Genomic DNA, 13,193 nt, shown 5'->3' on the forward strand with positions numbered 1-13,193 from the left:
AGAGAAAGTTATACACAGTATAAAGCTTTACAAGAGCCTGTTTTAAACATACTAGAGCCCCCTTGACTACTGATTTACTTAATAGATACTGTGCTACATAACATTCTAAATACTTTATGAATATTAGTTTAGATATCTCCATTTACTCCAAAATATGCTAGAAACTAAATAAATGAACTTAGTAGAGAAATTAAGATGAGTATCTTAAAAGATTAAAAATCACCTGTTAACATAATTCCCATTAAAAGTAAAACTGCTAAATAACCCATCCTTTTAAAATGAATTTTATTTTGACCAAATAAGTTCAATTGTTTTTTCCAATTGGTTTTTGCTAGTCATATCAAGTAGATATATCCCACTTATAAAAAGTAGTCTATGTAAAAAATTACAATGTTTTTCTTTAGTACTTATTTTTTAAATCAAGATAGAATAATGGTTATATTTTTTGAAAATTTAGCAGATTCACTTTAAAACCTTATCAAATTCTATAGCTATATTTAAAACTCTAAATAAGGTAGTTATTTTACGTATCAAATCTAACAACAAACTGGTAATTGGGAAGTAATTTAGAAATAGCTTTTAATTAACTAATTTACCTAGTTTATCACTCTACCACTGTAAATACATTTATGAAAATTGTAAAAGAACTTTTATGAGAACTCCCAATAAAAAGTTCACTAATACACTTAATATTTTATAGCAATAATAGTTGTTATTGAATTCATCTTCATGTTTTTCCTCTATTTTACAGTTGGGAAATATTCCAACTGGAAGAATAACTGTCTAGAATCTCAGTTTTGTGTGAGTCCCAGCACCACACACACGTGCAAATCAGTTCAAAAGGCATGCGATTTTTTAAAAAGTCATTTTATCCTCTTTCCTTCCAACATATGTATATTCAGTCATTATTTGTACATTTGAATACTGGCACTGGGAATGTAAAAAGACTATTAAGATGGTTTCTGCAAGAGAAATTTCCAGGCTAGTCAGTGTGACCATTAAATGAATAACTATCTTTCATGGTGAATACTGTATTGAGGGACTATCTAAAGATAGCTGTTCTCCCCTTAATGTATATACTTAATATGGTCCTAACCAAATTTCCTGTAGAATGGTATTAAAACCTGATCCAGTAATTCTGAAATTCATTACAAAGAATAAACTTTGAGGATAACAAAGAATAATGTGAAAGAGGAGTGAGGATAGTCTTGCCTAAAAAAGACAGACATCATATATTCTAATTGTACAACTAAAAAAGTGTACAGGGGGCAGGGGTTGTGGCTCAGTGGTAGAGCGCTTGCCTGGCATGTGTGAGGCACTGGGTTCGATTCTCAGCACCACATATAAATAAGTGAATAAAGTAAAAGGTCTATCAACAATTAAAAAAAAAAAGTGTACAGAGTTAGTACAGAAACAGAGATCCCTGGAAGAGAAGTACAGAAATAGACCGAAGCAGATCCAAGATTCTAATACAATAAAAGTAGCATTTCAAAGGAGTGAGTAAAGGATGAACTGGGACAACAGAGTGGGGAAATAAAATTAGGTTCCTACCTCACATCAAAATTTAAAACCAACAAAGAATCCCCCTAATGTGAAGAACATATGGTGAATGTACAATTCTGAGATTGGTAAGACCTGCCTGGTAAGCATTATAAAGAACCATTTTTTTGTTGTTGTTGCTGGAGATTGGACCCAGGGCCTTGTGCATGTGAGGCAAGCACTCTACCAACTGGGTTATATCCCCAGCCCTAAAGAACCAAATTTTAAATTAAAGATTTAAAAGATAATTTAAGTAGAAAAAAAGTAAGCTGGGCAAAAAAACCCCCAAAAAACATAAAAACAAATTAATATGCAAAAACCAAAAAAAAACTAAAAAGCTGAGAAAAGCATAAATACCTAACAGATCAAGGACTTTATCTTTAACATGCAAAATCACTGCAATATAAAAGGGCATTATTATATAGCATGATATTTCCTAAGAATGACATATATATTACTCATGGTACCTGAACTAATGTTAGGTGTTACATTATAATTTAAAAAACTATAAAGATTCCGTTAAATGTGAAGATTGGATTAACTCTGATTTCACGAATATCACTTAAGATGAGGCCAAATTGGTTGATTTACTTTTAAAATAGTATTTACAAATGCTTGCCCAGGCACAGTGACATATGCCTATAAGCCCATTGACTCAGGAGGCCCAAAGCAAAGGATTTCAAGTTGGAGGCTAACCTCAGCAACTTGGTGAGATTCTGTCTTTAAAAAAAAAAAAAAAAAAAGAAAGACTGGGTTGTGGTTCAGTGGGGTAAAATGCCCCTGGGTTTAATCCCCAGTACCAATAAACAAAGAAACCAGAAAAGTACAAAGAAGGGTAGATCTAGATAGTAGGTTAATAAGTGAATAAAAGGTGATATTAAAAGAGACTGTTGTATTAAAACAGACTGAAGATGACAGCCTAACAAGATTTGGGCTGAGAGGTCCATCCAGAGACTGAAAATCAGGACAACACATTTTTTCTAAACTATTAAAAATGTTGATATGCTTACATTAGTACTGGAGTCACAGTCACTGGCCTAGGTATTTGAGCAAACCTTTATGTTACAGTTTGTAGTATAAAATAGTTAACACTTTAAAAAACAACAAAAAAAAAAGCAAAAAGCAAAACACACATACACACGCACTATCAAAACCTCCACTATTTCCTCCCTAGAAAGGTGCAAAGATACTTAAAATCCATTCACTCACTCACCTCCACTAATGTTTACTAAATATTTCTTCTGTGCCAAGTTCTGCCACAGGTGAAGGATTCTTGATTTAATTAACTTTCAAAAAAAAATGACAGTGGTAACATTTGTAACAGTGGTTAATTAACTGGGGGAATAATCTGTAAGGGAATGTGACACATGTGAGATATGAGAAAATGTCATCACAAGAAGAGTGCTGTAGGGCAGTAGCCCTTGAAGTGAAGTCCTCAGAGCAGCATCGAGGATTTCAAGTTCGAGGTGAACCTTAGCAACTTAGTGAGACCCTGTCAGCAGCACCTGAGAACTTGGAAGTCTAAGTTTCAGGACCTACTCCAGACTTAATGAATTAAAAAATCTGGAGGTAGGCCCAACAATCTATGTTTTAACAATTTCTCTAGAGACTTCTGATCAAGTTTGAGGACAACTGTCTTGGATTTACAAAAACAAGCTCAGCATCATCATTTTGCTCAGTTGGTCAACTAGTTGAGATCTCAATCTGTATTTGTAGTTTATACTTCTTCTCTAGGTGCAATTTCATAAAATCCATGTGAAAGAAAAAGTATTGGTGTAGAGGCTGAAAATACGGATTTAGAAAGTTGGGCACAGTGGTGCATGCCTGTAATCCCAGCTACATGGAAGGCTGAGGCAGGAGGACTGGGAGTTCAAGGCCAGCCTCAGCAACTCAGTGAAACTCTGCAATCAGACAAGACCTGAACTGGAATTGCTACTCCTAACTTGTGTTGTATTATCGGAACCTGCTTCCTCATCTTGGGATACCATCCTCTATCTCAAGGGGGTGGGGTTGATTAAATGACCCAGTGACAGCACAATTCTAGGTAGACAGTAAATACTCTATTAAATCAATGAAGAGAAATACTGATACCAGAAAACAAACCAAGTACATGAAAGACAACAGATAGAAGAATAAGAACAAATGGGAAAATTTTTCTCTAATCATCAGTTAAATGCCTAAATTAAAAACAAAGCTTTTAATTTTAGTGATATTCACACTACCCTGCCAAAGAAGCAAAGGAATATGGAATACTCACTGCTGGTAAGGGCGTTTCATAACTCACATCTTCATACACTATTAGAAGACTACAAATACTATAATTTTGCTAAAAACGTACAGGACTTTTGTATTCTACCCACAGGTATAAGATCAGAAATATATGTATAGCCAACTTTCAAATACTGAATAGCCAGGTTAGGGTCTGCATAATTTGGAATGCAGCAGTATTCCTGATAACCCAAACAATCCTGCAAATCTGAATGTCAAGAAAGGCAACTCTGATATTTGCCAAAGAGCCTTAAGAAGCCCTTATCCTTTACTACAGTTGATTCCATCAGAAATTATCTTAAGGAAATAAAGATTTAGCAGTGATGTTTAGCAGGGATCATTATCTACAACAGAAATATGAAACTACATTAGATCCACCCATCCATCTATAAAGATAGAAAACCAAAGAAGTCCATTTAAGTGATGTTGTATAAGAATATTCCTTTTCATGAAGACTTGCTGGAAAATATAAATGTAGGCTATGAAAAGTCTGTGAAGTAACACTAATGTGGATAATAATTATTACTGAGTGGCTGAATAAGGGATTTTAATACTAAGTTTTGCTTATACACTCTCATAGTTCTTTATAAGGAATATGTATTACTTATATAAAGGCAATACAAATTATTTTAAAATTCAAAGAGTTTCTCAATAAATGCCTTAACTTTTACAAAATTTGTATTACAGAGAACTAAGATACTTATCTTTTAGACTCTGAACCATGATTATAAAATTATTGTTTTACGACTATTTTATGCTGGTATTGAGAGAAGATATGGTAGCAATCTGTTGCTTCTTTTTGGGATAAAAAGTGCTAGTGCTGAGAAAAAGTTTGAAATGGCAAAATGAAGTTACAACAATAGAATGTCTCACTATCAAGTCTTCCACCCACCATACCAACAATGTGTAAAATATTCTGCATTTCTCAATCTTGAATCATGTATATATCCCCCACCTTTTTAAAAAATCTTATTTGAGCAAACCTTTATGTTACAGTTTGTAGTATAAAATAGCTAACACTTTAAAAAACAACAACAAAAAAAGCAAAAAGCAAAACACACATACACACGCACTATCAAAACCGCCTTTTTTTTTTTTTTTTTTTTTTTTAAAGGAAAAAGAAGCTCAGTGCAGTGGTGCATGCTCGTAATACCAGTGACTCAGAAGGCTGAGTTCAGACCCGGCCTTAAGAACTTAGTGAGGCCCTAAGCAACTCAGCAAGGCCTTGTCTAATTAAAAAAAAAAGGGGGGGCTGGCTAGGAATGTGGCTTGGTGGTTAAGTGCCACTGGGTTCAATCCCTGGTACAAAAGGACAGGAAAAAAACCAAAAAAAACCAAAAAACCCATAAAAAGATCATGTGCCTCCCATCTCTGTCCCCCAAGCACTCAATTCCTCTTCCTGGAGGCAACCATGATTACCATTTTTTTTGTGCATCCTTCTAAAAATATTTTAAGAGTATATATGCAAATATGTAGGCATCCATTTAGTATTTCTTACAAAAATGGTAGCATGCACTTTTCTATATGTTCATTTTTACACTTGGCAATATATCCTGGAGATCATTCCAAATGACTCTCTGTAGAGTTATTTTCCTCATTCTACTCTAGCATATGGTTATAATACAGTTTAATTAACTGGCACTCCATTAATGGACATTTAAGCTATCTGGAATCTTTTGTAATTGCTGGTGTAATGGAAGATTCCAGATTTACAATGCATACCCTTTTATACTGGTATAAATGTGTTTGCAGGACAAATTCCTAGAAATAGAGTAAATGAAAGGAAATATGCATTTTAACTTTTTTACAGATATGTTGCTAAAAAGCCCCTAAAGATGTCTCTGAATATATAGTTCTCCAAACCCTCATGAAAAGAATACCGAACTTTCATCTTTGATAGTGTGACAGGTTCAAAATATTGTTTTGTAATTTTTATGTGTATCTCTAATAAGATATTAACCTCGCTTATTACAAGTGAAATTGAGCCATTTGTATTTCCTTTCTAGGGCATGGCCAGATCACTATAGAACCCTTTTAAAGCTAGGCGCAGTGGCGCATACCTGTAATCCCAGAGGCTTGGGAAGCTTAAGCAGGAGGCTGAGGCAGGAGGATCACAAGTTCAAAGCCAGCCTCAGCAACTTAGCAAGCCCCTGTCTCAAAAAACAAACAAAAAACAAACAAACAAAACAACAACAACAACAACAAAAATAAAGAACTGGGGATGTGGCTCAGTGGTTAAGCAAGACTGGGTTCAATCCCTGGTACCACACAAATGCTTTTAAGAATAAAATCTGAGGACTGACCATACTTCTACAGTACCTTCTCTTTTGAAGAAGTTTAAGATTTTACTAATGAAAATTACTTTCCATTGAAACTGTCAGTGCAAAAAAGAATACTGTTTATTATTGATAAAATCTAAAAGATACTCAAAATTGAAACATCAAAATTTACAAAAATCTCCAGACACTCCACGTTGCTACTACAAATTCTCACTTTTTAGTTTAAGAAATAGTTTTGCCATAAATGTTTAGGCAGAAGTTTCCTATAACAAGATTTTATCTAAGCCCATTTTTATCAACTATTTACCCTTCTCATTTCTTGCCACATTTTTTTAACAGAACCTGTGAGCTCTGCCTTGCATTTCACTAATTCTATTTCTGTATCTCAATTATTATTCCCACTTTGGGAACCTCACTGGCTGTTTGCTAAGTTAAAGAAAACCTTTTCCAACTAGCTTCTGATCAGGTAGTCTTATCACAACCTCTATATTCTGTAAACTCAGTACTGAACAAATACGAAGAATCGTGTGTATATACGTATTATTAGGCATGGGTGCTAGTATATGCGTTTGTGTTAATATGTTAGTATAAATTTATCTATTTGCTTTATTTATATCCATTCTATCTTCCCTCCTAAACTCAGATTCTTCATTTCTTTATTTTTACCCTACTTTATCAAATCTGCCTGATGGACCAATTAGCCAGAGCTGTTACTGGCCAGCCATACAGGGACATTATTGTGCTCTCTGAATTTTTATTTATCATACACTAAACAAACTTTAGTTGCTTTTGCTGGTTTAATTTAATTATAATTTCACAGAAATGGACTGCCTTATAGGGAAAATAAGCATCTTGGTTTACGGTCACCTTTGCTTATACATCTGAATACACAGTTTACACTGACTGCAATCAGCATTTTACATAGCAGCTGAAGCCTGGACTCTGAAGCTGAACCGTCTGGGTTTGAATATCTGTTCCTTACTTGTTATGTCATTTTGGGCCAGTTGCTTAATATCTCTGCTAACATTATAAACACAGAGAATAGGAATTGTAATAATTCTAAACTCTTCTATGAAGATTAACTTGGATAATACAGGTAAAACATTTAGTATGGTGTTTAGGCCACTGCCAAAAACTAGGCTGTACATCAATCAAGACTCAAAGTTTCCTCTTTACAATCAAGTCCACTCTCTCCTTTCAGTGTGCACCACAACCACACTTCCTATACACAGGTTCATTATCAACTCAATATCAACTTAAAGCAATGACAGACAAGAATTTGTAACAAATTTAACAAATTATTTTATGCTTGTGACATATGAGAACTTACCCCTTAATACCCAAATGGCACCATCTAGGCTTCCACTTTTTAGAAAAATTTCTGCTGCAATATTCACAATTTGACATCTTGGTGCTAACTTCTCAGGCCCTGTAAGTCCTTTTAAAGTTGTAAAATGTATTTTTAATTCATATAGTTTATCTAAGACCTTCCTTCCCTAGAGTAAAAATAAAGGACATTAATTGAGTATCATTTGTAGTATTAGAGGCACAAAGTCAATGGTAATCATGCAGAAGGCAATTATCCTTCTTGACTGATCATCCTAGACTAATGATTGTCAAACTGCTCCATGACTAACTGTGGAAGCCCCTTCCTGCTTAGTCGTAAAGGTGGGAGGGAAAACAGAACAAGCATATATTACCCACCCTCCTACCACCACCACTGGGTCCCCCCTTTATCAGCAGTTCTCCTTCCTACTGTTTCATATACTATGCTTCCTCTCAAGATCTCATTTGAAATGATTTCAAGCCTTTATGCGGAACATTACCGATTACATGGCTGAACTTTTCTGTTGACCAGTCTGACAGGAGAAAGAGTACAAATGAAGATATTTTGTTATCAAATTTAGATAAAGAATAACGGTGAAAAAAAGGAAAAACTGATGGCAGAAAAAGGGTCTTAAATTCTATAAACTAATTCACATATTCTGTAAGAAGACTCTTCAGTTTGTACATCACAAAGTGGATATACATTATTATTATTTTATACCAGCAGCTGGAAAACTTTTCCTGTAAACATCCAGAAAATGAATACTTTAGACTTTGCAGGACACATTTGGTTTGTTGTATATTCTTTTTTGTGGTGGTTGTTTTAACTTTAAAAAATGTAAAGAACATTCTTAGCTTGTGGGTTGCACAAAAATAGGCTGGGGTGCAATTTTGCAGACATTTTTTACAGACTACATTTTGATTCATTGTACACAAATGGGGTACAACTTTTCATGTCTATGGTTGTACATGATGCAGATTCACACTATTCAGACACTTGTTTTTATATTCAGATGCTTATTAATGATATCAATGTATCCTCAATTTGATAAATGCATTAATTTTTCAAAGGATACTTTTAGTTTAATTTCAGCAAATTTTCCTCTGGTACTGGGGACTGAGTAAGTCTGAGCATACCAAAAGTGCACTTTGCCATGAGTTACATCGCTAGGCCATTTATTACTTTATGTTGAAAAATGAATAGGCTTCATTAAAAAAAAAAAAAAACCAACAAGCTTCACACTAAATAAGGTGATAATTTTTCTAACTAAGATAAACATTTTTAATTAAAGATTCACCAACCTCTTAATGCCTTAAGAAACAATAACCCAGTGAAATGAAAATATATCTAAAGTTTCAGCAAAAGAAGTTTTCAAGAAGCATCTTTAGTACTTCTTCTGGTCCAAGTGAAAGCTGTGACAGATTGAGAGAGCAGGGACAGGGTACATCCTGCCCACACCAAGCCTACCACATGAGTGTTCAACCTCCTGTACCATCATCTGGGTTGAAATTTTTTCTAAATTCATGAATTTTATGTGTATACAAGTGACAATGTATGTAATTATTGAACACATAATTATAAAATGAGCTCTTTAAAAAAAAAGTAGCAGGTGCCAGGTGTAGTGGCTCATGCCTGTAATCCCAGTGGTTTGGGAGGCTGAGGCAAGAGGATCTTGAGTTCGAAGCCAGCCTCAGCAACAGTGAGGCACTAAGCAACTCAGTGAGACCCTATCTGACTAAAATGCAAAATAGGGCTGGGGATGTGGCTCAGTGGTTGAACACCCGAGTTCAATCCCTCTTACCTACCCCCACAAAAGTAGCAGGTAACAAATATATTTAACTAATTCAACAGTGACCAAACTCTCAATTACTCCACTCTATCAACTCCATTCCTTAGCACTTACTATTTTGAATATTATTGCCCACTACTTGGTCTTTGAGTCTAACTCTGCTTACCACCTCAGGGAAATCTAAAGTATAGGAATACAACATGGTCTTGGCCACTAGTCCACTTATATGGTAAGCTAATCCTCAAAGTCAGACACCAAGATATAGGATAGATAGTGTCCCAGAGCATTCTAAGAGGTATTTTTAAAGGAATTTTGTTAATTGTGAGTATCCAGGGTTCAGAGAAAGGTGTCTTGAACTCTTCCAGAATTACGATGCTACTGAGTTGGCCAAAAATATTATAAATAGAAAACTGCTTCAAATAAATGACTTAGTATAGCCTCTTAAGTCTTACCTATAATGACATTCTACCTAGTAACTAGTCCGATGTCACCCCTTTTCACATTTAGTGTAAGATTTATTTAATAATTCACTTACTAGTGTGGGTCCCATTCTTTTGCCTGTAATGATTATTAGCAAATTCCTAATTTCAAGGTTAACCTCTATTCTGTTCCTAATTTTTAAACTAACACTATATAGAACAAAAAACATTTAACAAAGTACCTTAGACCACTGCAACAGCTTGTGATAGAAGTACATAGCACTGATTCCAATTCTTCCCAGCAAAGTTTTATCTACTTCACTATTTTGTGGATCTTTGCTAACTGAAACAGAAAGTATGCATATGGAAGAAAATGAAATAATTACTTAAAATGATGGAAAATGCAAGTTAACATGAAATTACTGATACTACCATAAAGATCAGGTGTGAGCACACTATAGCCCATAGGCCAAATCTAGCCTGTGAGCTAACAATAGTTTTCATTTTGAAAGAACTGTTAAAAAGCAAAGAGAACTATGTGATAAAGATTGTATGTGGTGTGTGCAAAACCTAAAACTTATAATCTGGCCTTTGCAGAGTTTACCAACCCCTGATAAAAACTGTAGTAAAGAGTTCATACTAAAAAACTACACAAACAAAACTCAATTTATTAATTTTGTTGCCTGTAATAGTGAAAATGGTTACAAAATTCAGGGCTGGGGCTGTAGCTCAGTGGTAGAATGATTGCTGTGCATGTGTGAGGCACTGGGTTTGATCCTCAGCACCACATGAAAATAAATGAATAAACAAAGATACTGTGTCCATCTACAACTAAAAAATATTTTTAAAAAATTCAGGTGTCCTGTAAAACGTGCTAGCAATAGTCTAACCAATTTAAAGAATATAAAACAACTGATATTAAAACACCAGTTCTTGCCTTTATACCTTTAAAATATAACTTAACAATAAGCAGATAGAAAAATTCATAGAGAAGGGGTATCTGAAACCTGCAAAATTAATTTATTGTCAACATGGAAGGTATTAAAGGCTTTATATTCCTGCTAAGATCATTGAACCTTCTTCACAATGTTCAGAACAAAATAGAGATATCTTACCTGTTTCAGCAAATTCACAAAAAGGAACACCCGGTCTTTCTTCTTTACAGTCTTTAGTAAGTGTTTCAGCAATACAAGTACAAAATTTCTGGAAATCTGCAAATTTTTCACAGCCCATTTTTACGCTAATGTATAAATTTCCCAATTTGGTCCAGTCACCTTTTTCTTTACAATTCTATTATTATTAAAAACAAAAACAAAAAAAGGACAAAATGAAACCTATGTAATTTATGCAAACATGTTATGGGCCAAGCACATGGAGGCATTAGAGTTTATACAAAGATTAATAAAGCAATCTTTGCAAATCTTATAAAAACTTACTAACAAATGTCATATCAATAACACTTGTAAATTCACTTTTCTTTTTTTTTAAACATTCTGGAATGATCCTTTCCATCTTTTTTTTTAATTTAAGGTTTTACTTTTTATATACCTGGAGTTCATGGTGCATATACAATGTTTCATCTTTCTTTTCATTTACATTTATGTTTGACATATTATTGTGTACAATTTATTGTTAACATATTTTCAATGGTACAGGATATTCTGAGTAGGTTTACATATGTTATTTAACTGTTCTTTCAATGTCGGGTATTAAAGTTTACAATTTTCTGCTGTTATAAATAGCCCTGTGGGGAAAATCTCTGCCCAAAGCTTTTTCAGCAGTTTTAGATGACTTCCTGAGTGGACTATCAAAACTTCACTTTCAAATAAATGAGCATTTTAAAACTGTTTTAGGCTTTTGTAAATTAACTCATTAAGCACTGCTTTTCATAATCTTTTTTTCCTCTGAATCTTGAGCTGACAGGAAGGCTCAATGGTATGGTAGGGAATAAATAACATGGTCCCAGACACATATCCATTTATTCATATATACATTCATTCATTCATTAAAGTCAGTAAAATAGAGGAAAGAAATAGTGCTGGGATAAGAAACAAAAAAGATGGTCCTGCCTGCCACAAGTGGCACAAGTATACTTTCATTTTAGGTTTGACCTCCAGCACATTTTTTCCCCTCCCCTTGTAACCTCCAGGGCTTCCCCAAACTACCCAGCTCTGCCTCTGCACATATCTATGCATGGAGACTAGAGATAAAGAGCAATCCATGGATCATTCCTCAAGATTATGACCTTGATGAGATTTATGAGAATGGAAAATGGGGAAATGCCCTGAGATTTTACTCTCTTTCTTGTTTTTGCCTACTCTACATGTTTCTTCCCTTGAGCACAGTATCTTCGATTACCCTCCCCTCAAGCAGGTCTTAATCCCCATGATTTGAATGATATTGACCATTCTTCTCATCTAGGGTAGACTCGTGATCCAGACCGAAGTAACAGATCATTCCATCCAATGGCCATGATGATTGGTTACTAGCTCAAGGATAATGTTAGCCTAGTACTGCCAGATTCCCCAGGGAAAGATCCTGCCTGACAAAAACATCTAAGATGCAGTTATTCAATGTGGAAGGAACCAGCAAGAGAACAACAGATAAAGACAGCAGGTGTGTGACAGAACATATATAAACATGTCTTTAAGAGAACTGAAATCTAACAATTAGTATGAATTTGTATGGCCATTTAGATCCCTTTTTTGAGAAAGGCTATCCTCTGAGGAAACTTGATACATCCTGGAATTAAGAAATCAAATCTAATCTCACCTAGGAGCAAAATCCACATCATGGGATGTTTCTACTTTGACATCCCAAGCTCCCTTGAGAAACAGGTATTCAGTGACAAGCCATTTTTTTTTCTTATGACTTTTGAGAAAATATAATTCAAACAATAGAAAAGAATTACTTTTCCAAAAATTGAGATTTACGGGGAAGGTTAGATTCTGAAGAACCATAGCTTGGAGTGTGTTCAAACCTTGAAATGTGTTCAGCTCTGAGAAAAGTCTTCATAGTTTTTTATCTATCTTAATGATTTCTACCTCATGCCTCCAAGCTGTCCAAGATCCACATCTTGGCATAAGACCCTTATTGTTTCTCCATTTCTATCAGTCAAATTTTACCTACTGAACGTTTTAAAATATATCTACAATTACTGGCATTGTTTGGTTTATGGTAGCATTTTCAATTCTCATCAGAATTACCTGGAGAACTTAAAACAAACAAAACAAAACAAACCAAACCCAAAAAATCCTGCTGCCCAGGTGTCATCCTCAGAGATTCTAAGGTAACTGATCATAACTTTACTTTTCTGACTACTGAAAAGCCTCTGATTTCCAGATAGCAATGTACATATGTTTTAATTACCTAGTTCCTAAAGAACTTAGTGATATCATTCCCAAACCTAAACTGGGCAGTGGAGAGATGGATTTTGTACAAAGCAGATGATGGCCAGCATGATGTAAGTTGTCTCCACAACGATATGCAATTTTACTACTTTTGCAAACTGCATTTTACTATTACTTAGCCATTTATAATTTGGGGCCCACATATAATTTTGGGATACATTT

The 13,193-nt window shown here is 34.5% G+C and overlaps 1 protein-coding gene across 1 annotated transcript in view; it reads right to left on the bottom strand.

Annotated features, from left to right (window-relative positions):
- Topaz1 (testis and ovary specific TOPAZ 1) overlaps positions 1–13,193 on the bottom strand; it is a 59,634-nt gene that overhangs the window by 8,005 nt on the left and 38,436 nt on the right. The window contains exons 14-16 of the mRNA XM_047532302.1: positions 10,737–10,911; positions 9,864–9,964; positions 7,417–7,582 (exon numbers count right to left, since the gene is read on the bottom strand). Of these exons, the coding sequence (XP_047388258.1) occupies positions 7,417–7,582; positions 9,864–9,964; positions 10,737–10,911 (442 nt within the window). The remainder of the gene's footprint in view (positions 1–7,416; positions 7,583–9,863; positions 9,965–10,736; positions 10,912–13,193) is intronic.

The sequence above is a fragment of the Sciurus carolinensis genome, chromosome 17, assembly GCF_902686445.1.
Source record: "Sciurus carolinensis chromosome 17, mSciCar1.2, whole genome shotgun sequence".
NCBI classification, from domain to species: Eukaryota; Metazoa; Chordata; class Mammalia; order Rodentia; family Sciuridae; genus Sciurus; species Sciurus carolinensis.